Source organism: Vidua chalybeata, chromosome 3 (genome assembly GCF_026979565.1).
Source record: "Vidua chalybeata isolate OUT-0048 chromosome 3, bVidCha1 merged haplotype, whole genome shotgun sequence".
Classification (NCBI taxonomy): domain Eukaryota; kingdom Metazoa; phylum Chordata; class Aves; order Passeriformes; family Viduidae; genus Vidua; species Vidua chalybeata.
Window position 1 is genome coordinate 104,463,700 of NC_071532.1, and position 25,885 is coordinate 104,489,584.

General features: G+C 36.3%; 1 protein-coding gene across 1 annotated transcript in view; it reads right to left on the bottom strand.

The window, feature by feature from the left end:
* Window positions 1-1,752: 1,752 nt before the first annotated feature.
* Window positions 1,753-25,885, bottom strand: part of APOB (apolipoprotein B) — a 35,522-nt gene continuing 11,389 nt past the window's right edge. Inside the window, 19 exon segments of the mRNA XM_053938624.1 lie at window positions 1,753-2,001; window positions 2,004-2,136; window positions 2,138-3,748; window positions 4,796-4,979; window positions 5,812-5,926; window positions 6,372-13,952; window positions 14,856-15,232; window positions 16,867-17,012; window positions 17,281-17,468; window positions 17,598-17,773; window positions 19,008-19,218; window positions 19,790-19,911; window positions 20,129-20,311; window positions 20,829-21,040; window positions 22,255-22,422; window positions 23,173-23,364; window positions 23,658-23,834; window positions 24,362-24,599; window positions 24,931-25,142. Of these exon segments, the coding sequence (XP_053794599.1) occupies window positions 1,928-2,001; window positions 2,004-2,136; window positions 2,138-3,748; window positions 4,796-4,979; window positions 5,812-5,926; window positions 6,372-13,952; window positions 14,856-15,232; window positions 16,867-17,012; window positions 17,281-17,468; window positions 17,598-17,773; window positions 19,008-19,218; window positions 19,790-19,911; window positions 20,129-20,311; window positions 20,829-21,040; window positions 22,255-22,422; window positions 23,173-23,364; window positions 23,658-23,834; window positions 24,362-24,599; window positions 24,931-25,142 (12,300 nt within the window). The 3' untranslated portion in view covers window positions 1,753-1,927.

A 25,885-nucleotide genomic window follows, 5' to 3' on the forward strand; every position in this document is an offset into this window, starting at 1 on the left:
TTATTCAATTAACCCATTCCTTATAAGTAAATCCTTTTTTAGCATTTAAAATCCTTCCAAGAACAATGGATGATGGACAGAAATAAGTAGACATGAGGTGGAAAACAAAAGAAAACAAAACTTTAAATCACTCTTCTCCCATAACTATTATAATTTATTCTATTGTCCTTTGTTTCACAGGGTTGTTTGTCATGACGAAGGGAAGCAACAATCAGTCAGTGTCCTAGAAATCTGGTTGTGTTTAAACATTTGTGAAATTCAGGGAAATGAATTGTGCAATCTGACATCCAATAAAGATCAGGTGACCAATAGGCTTCAGTTTCCTTGTGAATGAAGGTGAAAGGGCTCTGCAGCCAACACTTTTTTTACTGGGATGCTCAGTAGAACGTGTAAACAGGGGTTTTTATACCTTTGGTTCCCATGGACAGGGCAACATATGCAGATTAGTTCTATTAAGAATCAAAACATATTTTATAGTTCACAGGAGACTATTCTATCTCTTATTCTGAGAATTTTTGCTGCAATTGTGATGGCTGAAAGCTCTGAAGAGAAAATGGATTTACTTTACTTTCTAAGAGATAACCACTTGCTGACAGCTAGATAGGTGTGTGTATAATACCATGCCTGTGAATTCTGATTCCTGGGTTAAAGATAAGAATCTGATAAGAATCATTATCTGATAAAAATCATTACTGGTGAAGTTTCTCAGGTAATAATATTATCTATCAATAGGGATATCAAAATCTGGGTGCTCCATTGCTTCATGTATGTACTCTATCACACCATGGAATGAAAACAGATTCTCTGTTTTCCCATTAATGAAAAAGCAAGAACCATACTACAGAGTGAACTGATTGTATCAAAACAGACATGTGCACAAACTTTCTAGTGTTGTTTGTGAAAAAGTTTATTCTCAAGGAGGCAACATTATTTCAGCCTGAGCATGCATTTCTCTAGGACTGTCTATATAGTACACCACTGCAGCTGAACATATTTTCTACTTAAAAACAGTCTTATTTTGTGAGGAACTTCTTCAACATCTTAAATTCATTTTTTAAACTGAGAATTCATTTAAATGGTCTAGGCTTCTGCCTAAGAGGAGAAAACTTTTTGGCTCCCATCATACACAGTAATATCCATGAAACTTTGACACTTGACTAAACTCATAATAAGTAAAACATAGACAATTTAAAGTGAAACCAGAAATATCATGGGGAAACAGGTGAGAAAACCCTATATTTCTGAAATATAAATTAGCCAGTAGAAAGAAAACTAATATAAAAATCTTGGTATAGTTGTCGGAAAACTGACACAGGCATAAATTAACTTTTATTAAAAAAACCCTTTGTATTATTATCTGCAATTTTCCAGGAGTCAGATTTCTATGTATTTTCATATTTCTATGTTAATTTTCAATTTTTGATGCCATTTTCAGAATTTGCAATTTTTTAAATTCATGTTTTTATACATGCTCTTTTCCTTACTTATCTATGAAGGTATCTCTGTTCTGGGAATTAGATGTGCTTCCAAGTCTTCCTTCAACTGGCTTATGAATGTGACCTTTATCTTAAAACCTGTTTATTCTATGTATTCCATAGCTTTTGTGACTATTTACAATATGCATTGCACATTATTAACTTGATCCAACATATTGTGAAATTACAGAAAAGACTTCCTTCCCATTGACCTTGAAAATTGTTGGATTAAGTCTTATGCTCCAAGTAAAAGTAGTTGTAATGAATGACACAAAAATGTAATAAAGAACTCATTTATTGGCTTATTAAGCTTATTAAAATAACCTAGTGTAGATTATCAAGTTTTCATTTACAAATTCAGATTCAAACATATATACCTGAAGCTCCAGAATACTGATTGCTGTTATATTTAAATACATTTTGGTAGAAACTTGTTACTTCTACATGCCCATTCAGGTGTTCATGAGCTGCTGAATATTTTCCATAATCTCCTGAGGACTCACTTGTTCAGTGTCAAGTTGTTCATTATGAAGTGTTGCATTTCTTTCCAGTTCTTGGAGCCTTTCTAAATATCTTGCTGAATCAGTATGTGTGTCATTTCCACTTTATTCCTGAGTGCCTGTCTGCTTTTTTGGGGCATTTGGTAAATGGATTGCCTGTCACATGGGCACCTGTATTCTAAGCTCTCCTTGATGAACAGCTACATAGGGCTTTATGCTCTCAGCTGTTATTTGTTCAAGCCAGTGAAGAAGCTCTGAGAGGTATTGCAGGAAAGCAGAGTAATTTTCTATAGTTAGATCAATTAACCTTTTGGCTTCACTGATTAGCTTTTCCTGGGACTGACTAAGCTGCCCATAGATCTCCCGGAGTTTTTCTTTGAGTTGCTTGTTATGTTCATCGATTTTCCTCTTAGCAGCTGCAGACCAATATCGGACTTTTTCCTGAGCAGCAGATGAGAGTTCCATGATTTTCTGTTTTCCTTTTCCTTCAATATCAGTTATAAGGTCATAATATTCCTGACTGTAGATTTCCACCAATTCTCTTACTTGGTCTGTCAGGCGTGTAGCAATGCCAGCAAGATCTCCAACACACTGGTTGTGCCAATCTATGAGAAGATCTATGATATTCTTCACCCATCCCAGTACTTTGTCTTCCACCTCATAGTATTTCACTGACAATCCAAGTGTAGTTGGATCAAAATATTCCTCCCGCAATGACTTTACGTAGAGGAGCAGCTGGTGCAGCTTTTTTGAAAGGTCCTGGAATGTCTTTTGGCTAAAGTCTTTGAACTGAGAAATGTATTTTTTAACAACTTTTGTCAAGGATCTCAGCTTCTGGGCAAAGTCTGAAGCCATTGCATCTCTGTACAGCTGCTGTGTTTCAACTTTGATGTCTTCAAAAGTCTTGGATTGCAAGCTTCTAACCATTTCTTCCACCTTCTGAAAAACTTGTTGCACTGCTTGTTTCAGTTGCTTCAGCCTTCCTGCAAAGTCAGCTTTCTGAAGAGTAGCAAATGTCTGCCTGATTTTGTTCTGCAAATCTTTCAGCATTTCTTTAATTTGATCAAGTACATTACGGCCTCTAAGAATTGTTTCAGAAGCAGGAAGTCTGACTTCCAGCTCATTGATAGCTGCAATCAAGGCATCAAAGTACTCCTGAAGTTTTGAAAGGCATACATCAGCAGCTTTTGCTACCTTCTCTGTAGTCAAGAGGTATATTTCTGTACCACTGTACTTTTCAGACAACCCAGGGACCTGAAATTTTGTGGTTTTCAGGAATTCAGTGGCTGAGTCAATTACGTGTTTTATTTTCTGGTGGTACACTTCTATTATGTCAATTAAAAGATTCAAAAGTTCGGCTTTTATTCTTTGATAGTCAAACTGTTCAGCCTGATCTGCTGCTCTTCTATAAAGCCGTTTAGCTTTGAACTTCAGCTCCTGATACTTGTCAGAGGCCTCATTGGCCGCTGTGCGAAGCTGAGCATCTATTTCATCTATTTGATTTGTAGCAAAAGTGTATGCTTTTTCAGCATTATTCTGCATTATATTCTTCATCTTTAAGGTGGCAGCACTAATTTCCAGTCCCATATGCTCCTTATGGTACCGATTAACATACCTATAGACTGCATTTGTCATTTTAGGCACTCTTTCTTTCAGACCCAACAACAAGTCTTTGGCAGCATCCTCGTTCCAGTTGAATTTCATTAGAATCTGGTCAGGTTCTTTGAGGGATATCTCACCTTTTAGTATGTCAATGTCATTCTGGGGAGCAGACTGAAAATACAAAACAGGGTAAGAAAATTCCAATATTATTTATGAGCATATTTTAACATTCTCATTATTGCATCTTTAATTTTATCATTTATTAAGACAAGCACTCTCCATTTTTTTGTCCACTGTCTATTTGCTGTCTGTTTGCTCTCATCTTGAAAGTTATTTTGGAAGAAATTATCTTGTACCAAGCTACTTCAAGCTTCTTCAAAGCGCAAGACTAGAACATTACTTAGTTTGGTCTTTAATATCTGACTGCAAATAAGATTTTTCCTTTCTTTGTATTAAATGCCTATCATATCTCATAAGGCAGGTGAATTACTTAGAAAAATGAGCCTTCTACTCACTCCTGAAATCAATTAAAGTGAATTCAAAAAGCATCTTTTTCATATGAAAATATTAGAGGATTTAATTTTGTAATCATTTAAATAAATGAGGTAATTTAGACAGTTACTCAGAGTACATAATAAATCCTCAAATGAGAATATATTTACATGTATAGTTTTTCCTTTTTTATAATATATAGTCAATTATGATTTGCTTCTGATCCCTAAATTAGTACATAGTTTTGGAAGGTAAGATTTTAATTCAGAAATTATTGTAGTATGCCAATAATAAGAGCATGTATTGTAACATATGAATGGATTAAAAAAGACACTTCACAGATGGTCTGAACTCTTCTAGTCACCTTATTCTTATAATGGTCACTTATGTAGTAATTCTAAGTAGCCTGACAGCTATCTAGTAAACCTGATGGGTAGCTTATCTAAAACTGACTTTGTACATTCTTCCCTTTCAGTGGGTGTGCCTTCTTGACCATAGGAGATGGAAAAAAATAACTGTGTGAAGGAGTTGAAAACACCTCTTTACACAGATATTATTTTTAGTACTGGAAAGGCAAGTGTAGGAAATAAAACCTTTAATTACTAATAATATAGTTTTTATTTGGTCGTTATAGCTCAACATAAAAACACACACAAAATTTAAAAGGGAACTTTTCCTCTGACCACATCAAACATTTTTGCTTTTTACTGCTCATATCAAGCTTACCTGAGTTTGGTAGTAAACTCTGGCAAGGAAAGTTTCATCGTCCCCTTCCATGACATAAGCAAGGGTCCCAGCTGAGGGTGAAGATATTGAGCCGGATGATTTCCTTTCATTCTCTTGGTAACGCACATGAACATCTGTGAAAGTTGGGCTGATGATGTCTAGTGATAAAGTGTCCTCCAGGGCTCTGCAACCACAGTAAATACACAGCTATGAAGTAATGCAGAAAGCACAAGCCCAATGCTGTATGTCTGAACATAGTACCACCTATCATTTCATATATATATATATATATAAGTAAACAATGCCTTTATGATGAAAAGAAAATGTCAGGTTTATTATCTACATTTCTTAGAATTTAGCCTGACACATTCAAAACTTCATGTCACTCCAATTTTCCTGTTTTAGATAAAACTATATTGAGCTCTGACATGAATTTTCATTAAATTAGGGCAGGTAAACAAAACCTGTAGCTGTACCATGGTCAGCTTTTTACAGATTTCTACAAACTGACTGTAATTTTTCCACCAACACAAGTATAGGCTATACTGTTTATCTGCATTTATATTTGCCTTCACTGATTCTGTCCCTTGGATATATCAACACAACACTTGTAGATCGAAACAGGCAGTAAGAGAGCCAAGTCTAATCCCTGGTGTGAGCACTTGTGAATAAAAATTACTCTGTACTGGCTTGTGGTGACAGAGGGATCCACTGGGAAGAAACCCAACTATGTTGATGGTTAGATCTAGAACTGCTTTGATTATAAAATACTGTGTTTATGTCTCAGTGGTTTTCTGACTTGGGGCTGGTGAGAAAAGGTTTTCTAGAAACCCTGAGGGAACAGCTTTCAAGTTACCTTGAGGGGGAAAAGGACACAGCCAATAATGGCAAGGTAGATATACATACAGGTTCTTACTAATTACTGCAAAGCACCCTGGGACATCAGACATCAAAGCAACAACACATCATTTGCAATTATGTATATTATAAATTATATTATTAGAGCAAATCTTTACCGAAATCCTGAAATAGTTAGATTCTCCTGATAGTTTGCACTCATGTCACGATGTGAAAAGCTGCCAGTTGTCTTCACAACAAGCACGTCTTCTTTATATTCGTAGTTTGAAACAACTGTGAAAAAAATTTCAAATGTGTGTATTACCAACAAAAAATACAAACTACATATCCAGTTGTATGTTAGATGGCCAGTTGTGGAGTATTTCACTAATATGTCAAATTATGCTTCAAGAAACTGAATGCCCATAATGTCCCAAATAAAAAGACATGAAAACATTTGTTTGACTGGGGAATTTTAAAATTCACCTTATATCTCAACATGGATATAACACACATATATATATATATACTCATTAGCATTCAGGGTGACTGACTGGGACTCTGATAGTAATTTGTGAAAAAATGCCACTGCTGATAAAAGAAGTGTCATCTTACATCAATGCTAAATAGCCAGAAACACTTTCATATGCAAAACCCTGGTGAAAAAAAATCTGGAAAAGCCTAGTCTACAATAATTTTTTCCCTCAAAATCATGGCATATAGAATTTTAATGTCTTACCATTCAGGTCATATTCCAGGAATTGCAATGTTGAGCTGCAGGTAGAGTCAATGGAATGTTCAAAAGAGTCCTTCTTATTTGTCAAGTCTGTTCTCCAGGTGACATTGTACAAAGGGGAAACAACTTTGAAAGATCCAGTCAAGGCACCAAATGATGGGATGTAAATTCCAGCAGGCAAGGATATTTTCAGAGGGGGGATCTCAACTTTCTGTTCAGGAATGGTAATTGTAGGCATTTCAAAATCTGCAATTTTATTAGCTACTTCATCTAGATCTACAGAGAAACTGCCAAATGAAACACTCTTTGGTAAAGTGAATTGAGACATAGTTATTTGGTATTCAGGTATTGTCACCTCAAAAAATGGCATTTTATATTCTTCTAATGTAATATAATTTGCTCCTACATCCACTTTGGGGAATCTTAGTTTTGGCAGTGTGGGTAAATGGACATCAAATGGCATTGTGCTTAGTGTCTGAGGAATTTTCATGTTGCGCAAGTCAACGGTGTATGCTGGGACTTGGAGAGTGGTGAAAGGAAGGCTGAACTCTGGAGTGCTGAGGACAGGGCTTGGAGCCTTTAGGTGTAACCCAGGAATAGTGACAGTGAAGCCATCAGTCAGCTTATTCACAGGTATGGGGAAAAAGTAACCATCCTCACTCTTGGTGTACACGAGGGATACCGAGCCATTCATGTACTGTTTCCTGTCAGCACTGGTAGTGACGTCCATCTTCAAAATATCCCATAAGCTCTTCTCAGAAATGGGACACTTGATGACTTTGAGGAAGTCCATGTATCCTTCCAAAGATGCAGAAATAACAAATTTTGCCTCAGAGTTTTCATTTGATAACTGCATATCATGACTGAGAGATAGTGAGTGAATTTGGCCTTCACCCTTCCAGCCAGCTTTCTGGTTTGCAGGACTGATTTTCACTACAACAGCCTCATTAACTGACGCCATGCCCAGGTAGGGATTTGGCTGAATGGCTTGAATCTGAAGCTCTGCTGCTACATCCCAAGGAGCCATCTCTAAGGTTGCTTTGCATCTCTGAGTCCCTGTTGTTGTGAAACGAGATGTATATCGTGCATAATTCTTCCCATTGTGCTCCCAGACTGCATAAATACGACGGGCAGATGCTTCAACTGCAAGTAATTCTTTGATTTCAATGATCCAGAGTCCATCTGCTTTAGAGTGGGCCTCGAATCTGAGGGATGATCGAGCTCCATTAGCATTTAAATAGGCATTTGCCTCATGGTCTAAACTCCCAGAAAATGCATTTCCAGTGTAAAATACTCCATCAATATCCCCAGTTGTAGAAGACTCTACTGATATGTAATATGTAAGGGTCTCTAAAGCAAATTTGTGAGCAATTTCTCCCTTAGCACTGGTACCATATTTGGGAGTATTAAAATCATACATTAATTTTATCCCTGAGGAAAGAGTGGGTTTAGATTTTGTATTTCCAGAAAGTTCTTGGCTGAAATTCATTTTTAAAACTGGTGTGTCAACTTCTATATTTGTTGCCACGGAAGCTTCCATGATCCTCTTTAAGAGAGTGATAGTGCTATCATGGTTTCCACCTAGATATTTGTTATTACTCAGTGACAATGCTGTGGCCAGCTTCAACCCCCTTTTTCTTGTCAAACTTGTTGAACCATCCAGCTTAAATTGCAGAGCCTCAATGACAGAAGAGGATGAGACACTGAGATGTCCAACAATATCTGATTGATTGAACAGCCCAGCATTTGCAGTTAAAGTGATTACACTGGATTTGAATGAGAAGTCATAAGTAATGTTGCCCATGGCAGGAACTAAGATGTTGTTTGCTGAGCTGTTGATTCTGAATCTAGGAAGCTTTAGAGTGCGTAGATCCTGGGGGATATGAAGGACTGGAAGCTCAAAAGAAGGTACGACTAGTGTGTAAGATGGAACTGAAAAGCCAATTATTGGGACTGTGAATCCTCTTGTGCTTATTTCTTTTGGAAGCGTGAAACCAAAGGCTGGCATCTCAGCAGTGAAAGGAGAAACTTCAATATTCACAACTGGAATGGTGTATCCTGGAATTGTGAGGGTCCGTGGTATTTTGTTCAGTGATGTTTGTATTTTGTATTTGTCCAGTTTTGTTTTGGCTTCATTATATGACTTTGTAAGAAAATCTAAAGCTGCATTTCTCCCTTTCTCAAAATGCTTGTTGAATAAAAGGATGTTCTTATTAAGTACTTCATGCACTTTTGCTAAAGGAAGTGGGATTGCATGCATGTCTTTGTTTTTCTCATACTGAGCATTAAAATTTAAATCAAAGGATTGCCTTGTTGTCTTCAATAATTCCTTCAGGCCTACTTGTTCCCACAGAGAATAATCCTTCAGCTGAGGAGTTCTGATTCCAGTGTAGGGAATCTGAATCTGAGGAATGCTTAGAGGAATGTTTAGGAAGTCCAGGTTGGCATCTCCATTCATTTCGATATGAGCTTCAATTCTGTCATCATTGCTGCCAGCAGACATATTATGGGAATATCTGTACTGATTGAATCTGCCAGTAGCTTGCCAGTTGACCTGCTGTACAGAAGAACTGACGGCAAACCCATAGTTATTCAGGAAGTCAATTTTGCCAGTTAGTTTCATTGGGAAGCTGATTTTCACATTTCCATCATTGTTTGTTGCAAGACGAATTTCAGAAGGGTTTGCAAAGAAGGAAAGCTCATTATTTACAGTTCCAGTAATCCGTCCATGGAGCCGAGCATTGTGAGACCCTGTTAATTCTACTTTCATTCCTAGAAGCTCTCCTGTGCCTTGCACATTCAGAAGGCTACGTCCCACACGCTGTGACTCAACTTCAGACTGAATCTGAAGCACTGCAGACACTAAGGAATGACATTCATATTTCATAGCTTGGTTGACTTTCAGGTACTTATCATTTATTCTGTTGTTGGCAGAAAATGTAATACTGGGGCCCTCAATCTTGAAAGTGGCATGTGAATCATGAGTGCCTTCATCGGAGAAATGAGGTGAAGCCCATTTCCAGTTTCCTTTACCAGCAGAGGTAAATGATATGTATCCTGCTTCTACTTCTGTTGTCATGTTATTGATCAGATCAGCCTGGCTGGAGAAATCAGCTTGTGGAATATTCAGTCTGTGAGAATATGCAATTCCACTCTGCATCCAAATTTTTCTTTGCAGCTTGACTATGAAGTTATTCTGTAGTTCTACTGAATTTTTCTTTGTATTTAAGTTTGCTCTAGTTTCAGCTTCACCTTCTACTGAGGTCCCTAAAAATACCACTTCATTGGTGTGATCAACTTTAAGGAACCTATGGTTGACTTTCATGGCATTTTTAAGGTTCAGCTGCTTCATGTCAGGGGCCAGGAGACGTGAATCTGCAATAACACTAAAAACTAGGAAGTCTAATTTGGATGTTGTTTGAGCTGAAATGGAAGTAACAAATTCTGGACTGTTTGCAGATGTTGTGGTATTACGAAGCTCAGCTTGTGTAGACAGTGTGAAGAATGGAGAGGTGACTCTGAAAGCACCAGACAACTTGCCAAATGTAGGGACAGTCACAGTATGTGGGATACGTGGGAGCTGGAACTCTGGTATCTTCATGTTAGGAATCCGGAGCTCATTTAGATTTAGCTTTGGAATCAATAATTCTGGTATTTGAAACTGAGGCATGTGTATTTCTGGGAAAGAAATGTCAGAAAAAGGCATATCTCTCATCTTCAGATCTTTCAAATAGACATCGATAGATGGGAACTGAAATTCTGCAGACATGAATTTGTCTATTGTTCTCACAATCAGAAGCTTAACTTCAATCAAGTCAATTGTGAAGGAAGGAATTTGAAAGGTATTTAGAATTTTAAATTCTGGGGTAGTAAATTTCATTGGGATTTTCATGTCCTTTAGTCTCTTAATATTGATCTCATAGGAGGGGATACGGAGATCAGTCAGTGGGACAATGAATTCTGGTGTTCGGAATGTTGCTTCCCGAAGACTTCGGAGGCTAACCTCAAAGGCAGGTATAGTGACTATAACTGCCCTGATTTCAGGGACTTTAAATCCAGTTTCAACAAACTGTTTTACATTTTCAGCCCAATTTTTTAGATCATACTCTTCAGCCAATGCAGTGATTTTTTTGGAAGCTGTGTTCCATTGGTCAGAGACGTATAGGACAACAGAATTGTAGAATTGGCTTATCTTCTGAAGACACCACTGGAGTTCCTGAGAAATATCCATTTCAGAAATCCTCTCTCGCAGGTCTTCCAGATGTTCATTTACCTTGGCTTTGAGATTAGCAAATGTTGTTGAATCTATGAGCTCCCCGAGCCAGTTAATTACTGCAGCAAACTTCGTGTCCTTTAGTTGTTCCATGTATTTTGAAATCACAGATCTAAAATCTTTTATATACTGTTTCAGTGCTTCTGCTTTCTGTGGAAGTTCTAGATTTCTGAGTTCCTCATTTATTTTTTGAGTCACTTCTCGAATTTTGTTATTTGTGTCATCTACAAATTGGTCATAATCAAAAGCCTTGAGCTTTTTAATAACCATATCAAGGAGCTTGTTGACTTGCTTTATCATCTTTTCATAATCAAAGGTTTGCACTTTCTTGACAGCATCATCAACAAAAGTAACAACTTTATCAAACCATGACTTCACATCAGCATTTTGCAGGTAGATGGTCAGTTTCTGGACAGTTTCTTTTATTCTGTAGGTTTTAAGCAGTTCTATCATTCTGTCAATTAAAAAATATATCTGCTTATCAATTTCATATTTTAAAATCAATTTGTGCATATGACCACGGAAAGCGCTGATCTTCTCAGATAATTCATATTCCTCTATCCAATTTAGAATAAAGTCTTTGATTTGTTCAATAATTCCATTAATTTTTTTGATTGGCAAAGATCGCTTAAATTTTTCTAAACATTCTTTAGCATCAAACGCTTTAATTTGTCGTTTCAAATTTTCCGCAATGCTTCTGACATCAATATTCTGAATCTGAATCTTGAGTAATTCTAGGTTTTCCTGTATTTTAGCTGTAATCCCGTACTCATCATCAATACTTTTAATCCAAGACAAAGTGCTGCTTCCGATTTTGTTAAGATCATATTGTTGGAAAAAAAACCGCAATTTTTCAATGATGTTGATTACAGTTGTTCTTACCTGATATTTGTTATCTAGAGCTGCCATTGTTTCAACTATTTGATCAAGAAGCTGTGCAATAAGTGCTTTAATGTCGTACTGCTCATAACTGTCTTTGATGTATTGCTCAACTTCTATCAGATAGATCTGTAGCTGAGACAGTATTTGTTGAAGATTGTCCAGGGCTTTTTCCAGCATCATTTGGAGATCATCAGATGTTATTCTGTAGTCCTTTGTGAAGGCAACAAAATTATTTTTCATGCTGCTAACTTTGCCTTTGATATCTAATTTGTCCATGTATTCGTTAATGTCCTCTGGCAGTTTGTTCAAAGTTGCCTTGTATTTTTTCATGTGTTTTTCTATGTCTATGTTCTTCAGATAACTTTGTATGGCCTGCAGAGTGGATAGAATGGTGCCTCTGAGTTTTTCAAAGTAAACTGGCAAATTTTCCAAGAAGGGTAGGCTAATAACATGCATATCTTTATTTTTGTCATACTTCACAAAGCCAGAAATGCTGAATTCTTGAGGCTCCGATATGCTGTTCCTGAGACCCAATACATCAATTAAATTAACTTCTTCAGATGTTAGTGGTAGTATGACTGATGTGTCCATTACAGAGAGATCTGCTAAAGCTCTTCCATTAAGTTCCACAGCGATCTTTTCTGCATTATTGTAAGCGCTGAAATCTTGTGAATATACATTATTGTTTAGCTGACTTTTCAATTTCCAAGTGCTTAACTGCTCTGATGGAGTAAAAAGCATATGAACTTTGTTGTCAAGTAGGGTAGTGTACCTTCCTCTAGACTTCAAGCTATGGCTGGTAGAGCCTCTGTAATCATGGGAGAAAGTGAAAGCAAGAGGCTCTGCTTTAAACAGCAATTTGCTGTACAAGTCTCCTGTGTGTTCACCCACAGCAACCAGCTTTCCATTAGCATTGGTGTGTACATCAGCTGTGATAACAAATGGGGCCATAGTGGAACGCACAGCATTGCTGAAACGGAGAGGTTTGGAATCACAGTTTGTGTTCATGGTAACTGAGGAAGAAAGTCCTGCCACATCCAGATGAACTCTGTGACTCACTGCTGCGCCTTGAACGTTTGCCACGGTGTCTGTTTTCAAGTCTGCAGTTAGACCAGCACATGTAAGGGTGTAGGTGTGCCTTATTTCATCTGCTTCATGGGCTCCTCTGACATTGCCACCCAAGTTCATTTTCAGAGGCTCGAGAAAGAGCTCTGCTTTGTTGGAAACTTCCGTTTTAGTGTATTTAAGATTATTGCTCAGTTTAGCTGTTAGTGAGCTAGGCTCCAGTTGAAGGTCAAAAACATGTTTATGGAACTTGTCAAAGCTGAAGCTGTTGTCTAATTTTGAAACAAACATTAAGGATAAGCCTGGAATATTCAAATCATTTGTGTACTCCAACTTAATCTCTTTGAATGATCCCTGCAAATTATTTGAAAACTTGAGTCCTTCTCTATTAACTCTGAAGTTTAAAACATGTTTGTTGTCCATACCCAGAACTGTACTCTGATATTCACTGCCCAGCGTTATTTCTGTCAGGCTCACTCTTCCACCTACATTGAATTTTGCATTGTTCTTCCCATAGCGCCCAGAAGAGGACAGTGACATGGAGCCTCCAGCAGTGTCGAGCTTGGCATTCATTTCACTCTGCATTGCCAAGGGACTGAACTGCATGTTGGTGGTTGCACTGCTGGCTAGACCATATCGATTGACATTGAGTGATGACTTATGTGCAGCTCGATTCTTCTGATCAGTCAGGGAGATATCAGTGTTCAAAACAAGGTCCTGGGAATTGAGTGAACTTGCAAACACGGCAGAATACTGGATTTGCTTGTAAGTGGCTTGGTATTCGGATCGAAGTGCTGCCATCTTCTTTGACAAAATGATTTCAAGCTTATTGACACCTGCAGTATGTTGATACCTCCCATTGGTTTCAGATGACAATTTCAGTTGGCTGTTTTCACATTTCAGTGAAGCTGTGTTCTTTAATAGCCCATTTTGTACATCAGAAACTGAAGTAATGGAAAATGAACCATCACTGTATCTGCCAGATATCTGATTGGTAGCCTGAAGGTAAGAAGAATCCAACTTCAGATTTGATTTTCCTTCTAAAACCCGTCGCTTTTCATTGTATGTGGTAGACAAAGTGTAAATGCTTCTTGCAAACACCGAAGCCACTTCCAGCTGCCCTTCTATTTTGACATTATTGGTATTCATGTTATTTATCTTTTCAGAAACAATATCACTGGAAAATGAAAGCTGAGTACCCAGAGTACTTGATGCTGTAAGTGATAAGGTGTAGTTTGTAAGTGGAATAGGTTCATAACTCTTTCTGCCAGATAGCTTAAAAACTGATGTCAAGACTCTGTGCTTCAGGTGATTTTCATATGCACAGATGAATCCATTTCTGTTATATGATGCTTCTCCAGAACCTTAAATAGGAAAAAAGAGACAAAAGGTAAGTGTGTCCATAACTTTTCATCTTTGAGAACTTGTCTGATGCCACTGAACTTCTATGCCACTGCTTGAATTGTAATTACTGTTATGACATTTTGTTTTAAAGGCCTAAGTGCTTTGGTAAATATTGAATATTTCAGTAAAAATGGCTACTATTTTGATATTTGAAGCTAAAGTTTTGAACTACAAATAAATTAAATTTTTACACTAGACTACTAAATATAATAATGTGAAACGACATAAAATTATGTCATTATTTAAACTTAAATTAAGAAGATGGACTCAAGAATAGCCCATATCTAACATTCCTAGATTTTAGTGTTTTTTTATCATGCCTCAGTTATGGTAAGGAGTTTAGAAGAAAATGAAATCAGGTTGTCCTTTTGCTGTTTGAGAACCCAAATTGCAATTTTAGGGGAACTAACTTAAAGATACTGTATTATAGCAATATATGGACATAAAAAAAGATACGACAATTTTATATGCATATATACACATATTAATAGACTGAGAAATAAATTGTGGGCATACCTACACATACATTTGCACACCTGATTTTCAAAACAGTTGATTTACCAGCTGCACAAGTGTTTGTAGAATCATGCTTTCAGTTTTGAAGGACATTTTCTTCAGTGAGGAACGCCCAGGAAAACATGGACTGTAAAAGTCTTTACTGAATTAAACTGACTTCACCTTCAGTGTCTGAATAAACAGACACACCTAATATCTTTAAAATCAAAGGGAAAGTGATTTGAGATCGCATAATACCTGTCTTTAAATAAGTGCAGGCAAACGAATGTACTGTATCTGATATAATAAGGGACACAAAATAATTAAAGCAAGTTTGCAAACATTGCAGTATTAGCAAACATTCTTGCCTTTCACACTGTAGGAAAGCAGCTCAAAAACTGAATCAGCATTTGTGTTATAGGTAGCTTTTACGCTGGTTGATCTTTCTGTGGTGCTGTTAGTCACGGTGTAGGCGGCTGTCCAGTTGTAATAGTTGCTGAACACATTAGCAGAGACCTCTAACTTGCCCAGCAAAGGCACACGGAAAGGATAGGATTTTGGAACAGTAAATGATGGGATTCTGTATTCTTGAGATGGCACACTTATTCCCATGGACTCCACTACCAGAGGAGGTGTTTTAACAGTCTTCGGCATCCATATCTCATCAGATGATTTTCCCGCAAATGGCAGCGGAATGTCAATTACAAAACTGTTTTTATTTAGGTTGTATCTGACCCGGCCTTCACTGGAAAATAAAGATAACTCTGTTAGAAACTAAGTTCATAATGCATATACAGGAGTTTTCATGATTTCCTCCTCTGCCCAAGATACTGAGCTTACTTAAATGCTTATATCAATGTCCTGACTTTAGTTTTAGAGAGAAATTTAATGATCAAACATTAATGTCAACATTTTCAAGCACTCATTCATCAGAATTTATTGAAAGTATTTTTGGTATCATGGAACTGTTTCAATGTTTCTACCTCTTATTTCCTCTTATTATATAAACAAAGGGACTTGTAGGTAAAGTAAAAAAAAAATCCTCCAAAATCACTGGCACACTTGTGGGATGCTGAGTGCCAGAAAAAGGCAATTAAGTTTTTTCAAAAAGTTTTCTATTCTTATAGAAATGCATGAAATCATATTAGCATCAAGAATTTATCTATCTTTCCCATTATAAGCATTTCAAAAGTTTCATCTAAATATTCAGCTTTTTTTTATTCTGAATAAAAGGAAATAAAAATCTAAGCATGCGACCAGGACCTAGGACTGGAAAATAGATCATTGGCTGAAAAAGTATAATTGGAAAAAGGCAAAACAGAAGGAAACTTGGCCTTAATTTCTGAATGAACAATAAGCTGGCAAAGATACTTTTCTTGTTTCCCTAACTGGTCTTTCATATTGCACAATCTTGAATTTTTACACTTAGAGCTACATCCTAAGATGAAAATTAAGCAAACGCTTTTGAAATTTGTTCCTTTACATCAGAAGATTTAAAAAGCTATATAAAAGAACAGTAGAAAACCCTGTTATTATTATTAGCACAGATGATAACATCCTAGGAGAAAAAAACCAGTTTCTTCCTTGCTTATACTTAGCTCTGGAGCACAATGGCAGCAATGGAGACATGCATCATTAACACATCATATCTTATTAGCACAATGAAAGATAATACATGGAAAAACAGATCTAAGAGATACAAAATTGAAGACTCTTCTCCATTTGTTTTTGGAATCCAATCTTACACGAGCCTCTGCTGTCCTTTGCATTCATTTCAGCATTTCATTTCTACAAAATTTAACAGAAGGGTAATGACATTCATACAAGTCCTGTCAAACTCTATTAGGTAGAAGAGATGGGACCAAACTAGTGCCAGCATCCAGTCCATATGTGTACAACTTCCCTCTGAGCATGTCAGGCATGGGAGGACATCTCGTTGCTCTACCACTATGCGTAGGGGAATGGGAAGAACTGTCCAACAGGACTGCACAGGAAAATGTAGAGCTATGAGGGTTATGCTGAAGTGTCAGCAGGGATGCAGGATACAAATCTATGAGAAACATGGCTTCAGTAGTTCTGTGGCTTAAAGACTGCTGAATGCTGTATTTTTATTCAGTATGCCTTGTAAGATAATACAACACTTTGGGATCTATTCACATATTACATGAAGTCAAATCTCTATTAAATATGTGCATCAGTTTCTCCATATAATTTAATTTCTCTGACCTTGAAGTTCTTTGTTATGATTCCAATTTTATACTAATGATTACAGCAATTCCATGCTGTTTTATAAAATCAAAGTAAAATAAAGTAACACTAAAATGTGAACAAATACCTATTTTCAATTTCCTGTTTCACTATCCTAATTTCATTCCCTACCTTTTCAGGAAAAGTTCTTCAGGAATGGTGATAACAGGCAGGTTAAATTTCTGAATGTTCAGTTCCTGCAGTGCACTTAGTTTGTCTTGCAGAGTCTGGGCATAAGGGACATCTTTTGATGTCTTTTGCAGCCAGGTGTTGGTTGCCTGCAATGACGAGAAAAGTTTTTCAAAGTTGATATAAAGTTTTAGGACTTCTCAGTGAATGTATCTGAAAGTTATTTGAACTACCCAAATACTGGGGTCTAGGTATCTGCTAAGGTGACTCATTCTATCAAAGCTGGAAATACACAGCTTATTCAATCTGATGAGTGATTTTACAAGTAGCTCTTATTTTGCCTTTCATGGGGGAGGCAAGAATTCCTCAGGGCTATGTACTGGAGCTGTAATATCTGCTGCAGGTTGAAAACCATACCACAATAAATTGTGACACGATATGTCGCAGTGTCATGTCTGTATGAGCCACTTTCCGATCCAGAAGTTCGTTGGTACGCTTCTCTAGAGTTTTTGGGTAGTCTGAAAAGTCAACTGGGAAGGCAGAATAGAGTTTTTTCACAGCAGCACTGGCACCTGAATTCCACTCTAGCTCAACTTTCTCAGCATCTAAAAATCATGAATTTAAAAGAAAAGGGTAAAATCAGTAATATTCTTATTTTGAGAGATACTATGAACTAATGTAAAAAGATGCTTAAATTTACAAGTTGTGCATGTGGATCATGTTTTTGCCCCTACCATATCTGAGAAGAATTCTTTTTGAGATCGAGTTTCCATGAATTGTTGCAGCTGAGCTGATCTGAAGATATGCTTTGCTTGGTGAATAATTAACCAATGCTTCACTTCTAAGTTCGGTTTCCAGGCGAGGAAAAGAAATGGTGCCTCTTAACATTGCCTCTTCCACTCCTGCATATCTGTGAAAGAAAAAATATATGTGAATAAAAATATTTAATTGTAATTTTTCAGGAGCAATCTCAGCATTTAAATCTATAGCAAAGGCATAATAGCTGTTACAAAAAAAATTAGATTGAATCAAACTTGTAAACATGCTTTAATTCAATGAATATTTTTAGCTTCTGCTAGTTACTTTGGAAAATCTGTAGTAGACTATTATAATGCTACTGTGCAGATACACACAGTAATGAGTCTGTGTTAATTTCATAGGAGCGAAAAAGACGGAAATATGTACCTGTCTCGGTAAAGTTGTAACTGAACCAAATTCTAAATGCCTTACTCAAGCTGAATTCTCTACTCAGGATACAGACTGTGGCCATGAATCACATAGAAACAAAACACTTGGCAAAATATATTATGCCAGTGGGCTTCATTTGCCTTTATTCACATCTATTTTATATCTCTGTAACTTTGTTGACTCAAGCAAACTTCTAATGTTATGTCAGTGCAAATGAAAGGGAATCGAGGTCTCTGACATCTGTCCAAAGCTCCCACTGATATCAGAGGCAATTCTACATGAACAGCAAAGACAAAGACTCCCTGGGGCACCATCAAGATCATAGAATTCCATGGAAGATTGAGGTTTATTAAAGAATGTGATCAGCCCATTTCACTATGGGCTTGTGAGGCAGATAATTTTAGAAACCCTGGCAGGCTGAACATTTTTGTTAGCTCCCCTGTAGATGTTCCCGGAAATATTCTCACCAAGAAGCGTGGGAATTTTTACAGGAAGCTCTCAGTTATTTTTGGTTTTGTTTCTTACTGAGTGCCATTAGATTTCTTCATGGGGAGATGTAATAACTTTTTTTAGAGCCAAGCATATCCAGTAAAAGATAATACCTCTCTGAACAAACCTTGCCTTGTTTATATCCTTGGATTATCACACCTGCAATAACAGTAGTACAATGCATTCTTGTAGTCATGTGTGTGCAAACATGGAAGAACTACCTCAAGGAACTTGTAATACATATTATATCTATATATACATATAGTAGGAAAGATCAATCAATGTGTTACGTGTATACATTTGATGCATTCAAAATAAAATACTTTAAAGCTTTTTAAATGAGGTTTCAATGGCATGTTTATCTGTCTCTGTATTTAAGAAATTTCTCAAAAACGAGATAAAATTTTTACATCCAGTGAAACCTTTTCAAAGGTAGCTGTTAAATTCTAAATGTTTTCCTGAGCTACCTTATCTGGCCAGTAAGAGTAACTTCTGTAATCTTCTTGTTGTTGACATCTAAGACAAAGGTGTATGCTTTCTTCCCAGAAATGGATTCATCAGTAATTCTGAAGTTTGTACCAAAGTCAACACCAACATCTGGAATCTGGACATCACTGGTCAGAATCTTTTTGCCTCTGTTGTACCTGAAGGTCAGTGTGGCCTCGTGCTGGTTTACACCTAGAAATATATATAACATACTTTAGTTATTCACAACTATGGAATCTGTTTGGACTTTTCTGAAAAGGTGAACAAAAAAGAATCAGCTGACAATTATATCCCACTAAAGATCTAATACAACTTTTAATGAGTCTGATTAGCAACTGAGTCATCTTTTTTCTTCTCATCTTCTAAACACACCATGGGCTAACCCACCAACCCATCAATATTTTTGTTATTTAAATGACCCCACAGATGTTTTGTATGCTTTCATCCTGTATTTCATAAGAAAAATAGTTTTCTCTTGCTTTTAGCCCCCCTAAACATTTTCTCTTCCTTTCTTCCATTCACCAATATCACACTTTTGTTAGAATCATGCAAAATCAGCCTCTCATGATGAAAATCTTGCACTGGGATTGCATGAAAGGAAATGTAGTTAAATTGTGGGCCTCTTTGGGTGTGAAAATGGTATTTAGCTTACACTGTTAAGAATACTATTAAGATTTATTAATAAAAATGTCTTTTCTATAAAATGACAGTTCAAAAACAAGAAAAACCACACAGGGTTTTTTGTTTTTTTTTTGACTCTTACCTTCTGCCTGGACAGCAAACTTTAAGGTGTCTATCTGGTCATTTCCCTCTCTCTGCAATTCGTAGTTTGCACTTGCTGAGTATTCCTTTACCTTGCCTGTGGACACTAATTCAACCTCAAATCTACAGAAGGAGTAAACAAATGCCTTGTGAGTGACTTTTTTATTCATTACCACAAACAGAAAAATTCATACAGTTCTCAACAGCTCTCTTTCTGAGCTGCTGCTGCCAGTAAGTTTTGAAAGATTTTTAAAGGTAAGCTTGATATGAGAGACTACTGGAGACTAAGAGGGAAGGAGGTTAGCACAAAATAAACATAGTTGAAGTTGACATGACTTACCTAGATTCTCCAGTCAAGGGAAAATATGGAACTGCCTCTGCATCAGCGGAATTAGGGTACAATACTTTGGTGCAGAAATTTAGACCAGGAATGAAAGGTTTACAAGAAGTTGAGGTTTCTTGGTTCTCTATCAGAGTTGGAATCTCTTCAGTTTTGGCTGGAGACACCAAATGCAGTGTATTGCTAGAACAGAAAAGTCAGTAATTTATTCCCAGGACAGGTGCTCAGACATCCTGTTAACACAGCTACTTCTGGATAAAACTCGCTTATTAATGTAAGGGCTAACTGAAATAACATCTGGCTCTAAATGATGTAAGTATTATTATTGATAATTATAATTTAGTATATTGAGCCATTTGCTCTCTCTACAATTAATATTAGTTCATTTAAATTCAATTAAAAATATGTATTGCTATTATAATAATTCTATGTGAAAGAAAACAAAATAATGGAAATTTTAAGTCTTGTATAAAATTTCAAAAATAGTGACAAATAATCTGTAAGCCATGACTACAAGTCATCCCTTATCTGGCATATTTGCTTGTCTTACAAAAGAAGGTATCCCAGTTTTACAATGTCTGGGATTTTTCTGAATTGAAAATTTCTCCATGCCTCTCCTAGCTGTTCAATTCCACCACAATAAAAATGAGGAAGCGAAGGAAGAACATAGCCTTGAAAGTTCTCATTCAGTTCTCATTACCTGATACTGAGGAGTTTTACTGGACTCTTTGGAGCAGGAATGCTGAATTTCAATTGTCCAGCTTTTACACTAACATGTGCTTCTATTCCAGATTCATGGAACATATTAGAATTCATCTCCACACCACTTCCAGCAAATTCAGGTATGTTTATTCCCAGGTGTGTCACAAACTCAATGGCTACTGAAGGTCTAGCAATGAGATCTGCTTGCATCTATTGAATAAAAACAAGATGGGGTATTTATTTGCCCAACACATTTCTTGCTGGTTATGTAAAAAAATCCATACCACTCCTGTTAATACAGAGGTAAGTTTTATAGAATTGACTTTGCTATTCAAAAAATCTGATTCCCAAATCACATAATCAAATGGCCCATATAAGTGGTAACTGTAATATAAAAAACCAGCAAGATGATAACATCAAGGATCCCTACCTACTTTAATATAAAAATACTCATGCTTCAGAAAGATTTTATATGTGGAGCTACTTGCATGTATTTTTAAATCTGAAGACAAGAGCCAGTTCTCCATTGTAAGAAAAAAGTTAGCAGATTTCAAAGACAATGAGCAAACTGTTTGACAAAAAAGAAATGGATCCAAGATTTGAATTTCTCTAAACACACACCAGCTTATTGTCAAGCTTTTGCTTTGGCCATTAAGAAAGAAGGGACAGAATGCAAAATTCTGGAAAAGATTCCAAGCAAACTAAAGGGCAACAAGTACTACATTTGAGGATTTATTTTTTATTTTTATTTAGATCTTGTATACGATAGAAAATTAAAAGTTTAGATTAAGTGAAACTACTAATAAATTCTTATGTATTCTTATGTATTATATAATATTGACTAGGTTAGAGCAAGGTAGTTATTAGAACTGTAAAAAGGAATAGAAAAATTTATTTTCTTTTAATTTTAAGTGGAAAATTAATTTTGTGTCACATGCTTTCTCCTTGCTACAGTTTTAAGATGTTTCCTCTCAGGTGAAAAAATATTTTACTTTTCTCAATTTTTAATATTTCTTCTAATCGCTAATCAAATTTTTTCTCTTTGCATTGGCCACAACAAAATGTTTTGCTAATTTTTTGGCTTAAACAGCAAATTCACATACTGTATCTTTTCTACTGTTGTCTTTTGAGTGCAGGGGGAGAGAAAGAAACAGATCCAAAACTTTTATTTTTGAAAGAGTGGTTGAAATACTTTTAATTCATAAATTTTATTATGTCTCATTTGTAATTTATTATATGCATTACTTCTTAACCTAATTTAAATGTCGTCTGCAAATTAACCAAAGACCACTAATGAGTTAAGGCTTTTTAATATAGAGAACATTTTGCAATCTTTAAAATATGTCTAGTGTTACAGTTTTATCTATAAATGAAAATGTAGATTATTAGGAGGAGAAAAAATATAGACAACTACTTGGACTTACACTCTTTTGATGAAGCTTTGCAGCTACTCTTGCCCCAGGTGTTGCTATTCCAGACAAGGCAAACTTCAGTTGCAAACCTGCTCCAGTTGGAAGGTCAAACTCATTGTCCATGAATATGTAGTGGACAAATAGATCCCTGTCAACACCTTTTGAGATGGCTTGTGCAATCTGGAAATCAAACAAGGAAATGAACACTAACAAACCCACACTTTGGAATACGCATATTTTTGTACTTTTCAAACTGATCAGGGAATGATTGCAACTCTATAATCCAAAAGTTATTTTCATATGGAGTAAGAATCTAATTTCCACAGATTCACTGCTTCAAAAAATATACTAAAGACTGTCAGCAAAATCTGAACTTTAAATGAATACCAGATTTTTTACCAGCCTTGATACACCCAGGTTATCAACCTTAACATACACATACAAAGGTGAATTGGTTTAGATGCCATGCAATATTCTGGTTTCCCCAAACTCAATGGCAAAGCATTATTTTACTTCAATGAAAGAAGGATATTACCTAACATTCCTAAAATATACTACATCTTTTCATTTTAACATGACAAGGATGACATTTTTAATATTAACACATATTTACATAATTAAAAATTTAGTCATGTAATTTAATAGCCAGTACCAGAGTTTTGGAAATTGTTCCAGTAGATATCTCAATAATACAAAATGATCTGAACTCTCCCTTTTTCCTTCCCCTCACCAATCCTCCAGGAGGATGCCACTTGTTTATTGAGGAGTCTTCATAGAGTTCTCAGAGTCCTTCAACATAAGCCTGGATATTTTATTTTAAGTAATTTTATTTTCATTCTGGTATCAAATATTTTTACAATCTAAATCTTAAAAAAATCTGTTTGGAAAACAGAAAAGTTGGTAATGCACACTGCTGCATCAGAAACGTACCATTTCGGGAACAGTCTGAAGAGTTTTAACACTCTTTAAAATCAAGCTTCCCAGCAGTTTAAAATCATTGAGTTTCATGTACCCAAGCTCTTCTCCCAGGATCCTTAGATATGCTCTTCCTTCTGGAGCTTCTTTGCTGCCCAATTCTTTTATCAGTTTTTCAAGGTTAAGTATTATTCCTTTCATGATATCCTGAAAATTCCGTCAGAAAGCAAGAAAACAGATTTATAAGAAGTGTGTAAGGTCATATATCTAGAACAGGTACTTCGTGAATGTCAGCTATTCTGCACATGCACTTACAGATTTCTCTCCACACAAAGACCCCTCCAAATACAATTAAGAAAACATGTTGCTAAATAACATTAAGGATTTCTGTTTATCTCACCATAGAGGAGAAGGAACACATTGAGTAAAGCACTAAGTGCTGCAATTACTGTGTTAAAATAGGAATGATGTGCTGAACAAAGAATGTTTATAAATTGTACCTGATCCTGCTTGCCATCCTGTGAATAACCAAAATAGTCAAAAAGTGCCTTGGAAACCTTCTCTGGCACTTTGCCATCAACCCAGTACAAGGCCTTGGTTGCAGTGTCTGGGAAAAATCCATTCTCTCCAAACAACGCTTCCAGTGTTGGTTCAAATCCCTTTCCATCCAAGCCAAGCTGAAAAGAACAGAAAGGACAAAGCATAACTGAGACAGTTGCTTCCTTTTCTTTGGAACTTTACAACAAACAGACTTTCTGTGGAGGAAAAAATGCATTTATAGTATATCCTAGAAGCCCATGACTCTTAATGGAAGATATGGAACACTATATCTTATAATTCATTTTATCTCTGTAAAAAAGCCTATGCATAGATTATATCTCACTTAAAATCTACTATGAGTACTTCAGTATGCCAGTGATGATTCATTAGCACAAAGTCAATTTGTTACAGATGTTCATTTTACCCTGAGCCTTTTAATAACTTCATCAGGGTCGTCCATCCAGTTAGTGGCAAGTGACATCACATAATGAATGGCTTGCTCTAAAGCCCATTGAGACCAAATCAAAGTCCCCTTGTAGTGATCACTAGATTTCTCCCAAGGCTTGTAAAAAAAATGTATTATTCACAGAAAGTTGTTATAAGAAAACAGAAATGAGAAAGAAAGCAGCTGAATACTAGCAAATGTTTTTGATAATTGTTGTACCTCAAAGACATCACTTGGGTCAAATCCATAGGCATGCAGGGTGGTTTTCAGCATGGTCTCTTTAGGAATATAACTATTTGGATTAAATATCACGTTTCCTTCTACTTTGGCAGAGATGGGGTCAATTCCAGGTACAGAAACTCTTTTTGAAATCTGATAATTTTGTGAGAATTTTCTGAAATCTTTGGCTGTCGGGAGCTGATTTCCTTTCAGAGCTTCTTCAACTTGGCTTTTTAGACTAGGGAAGAGGATAGCAATTAAAAATGATTAGTATATATTCCAAACACTCATTTAGTCCTAGGATTTTTTATGCCTTTTACAGACATTCATATATCTGTGCTGATTGCTAATGGATAGGTCTCTGCACATATTTAACAGTAAATATAAGACTTAAGGGAAAGACCATAATCTGGCACTGTCCCGACAAAGCCAGTTTACTCAGCTGATGTGCTTGTTCAAATAAATAGAAAAACCAGTCAACAACTCCACTGCTAGGTAACTACTACTGCAACTATGGTCAAAATGTTTTTTTTTCCAATGAGACCAATATACACCTAAATTTCACTTACTCTTCGATGCCCAGTTCTTCAGAGTCCAGGATGTTGGCAATGTGTGAGGCAACAAAGTTTTTCACCTGCTCACTCTTCTCCTTTGTGAGGACTCTCAAAATCTTTGCAAGATCACCTGGGGAAGGATTTTTCATCACTAGGAGATAGGACGCTAGACGTTTGTCTGTCGGTGCATCCAGTTCCTGGAATGCTTTGAGAAGTGCTGAACGGTCCTATACAAATAGAGAAAGGTTTGCATTGATGAACTGGCTCATGGATGATATTGCTAAACCTTTTCAGGAATATATAGGGTGAAATAATCACAGAATATTCTTAATTGGAAGGGACCCATAAGGATCACTGAATCCAAGTCTTTAGTGACTGCATACCTATTTTTGTACCTTATTTCTACAGTCTATCACAGCAGTTTCTTTGAAGATATTTTGCTAAACTTAAAACATCATAGAAGTTACGGCTTTATTAAAACTGATTCTCATAGAATCAGAGGATCACAGAATCATTTGAATTGGAAGGGACTTTTAAAAACCATCTAGTTCCAGTTCCTCTGCCATGGGTAGGGACACATTTCACTAGACCAGGCTGCTCAAAGCCCCCTCTAACCTGGCCTTGGACACTTCCAGAGATGGGGCACCCACAGCTTCTCTGAGCCAGAGCCTCACCACCCCCACAGTAAAGAATTTGTTTCTAATGTCTAATCTAAAATTACTCTCTTTTAATTTGAACCCATTCCCCCTTTTTCTCTCACTAAATGATCTTGTAAATAGTCTTTCTAATCCTTTATTTTCTTATATTTTTAATTTATTTTCCTCTTTTTTTGTTTGCCTCTTTTTAAAAATCTTTTATTTTTTTTCTTGTAGATCCAGGTTACACTTTTACTTAAGAATTCTGATTTTTGATTGTTGGGAATCATATGTGCAGAAAATTTGTCAAAATTTGGAAAAAAGATCATTTAATT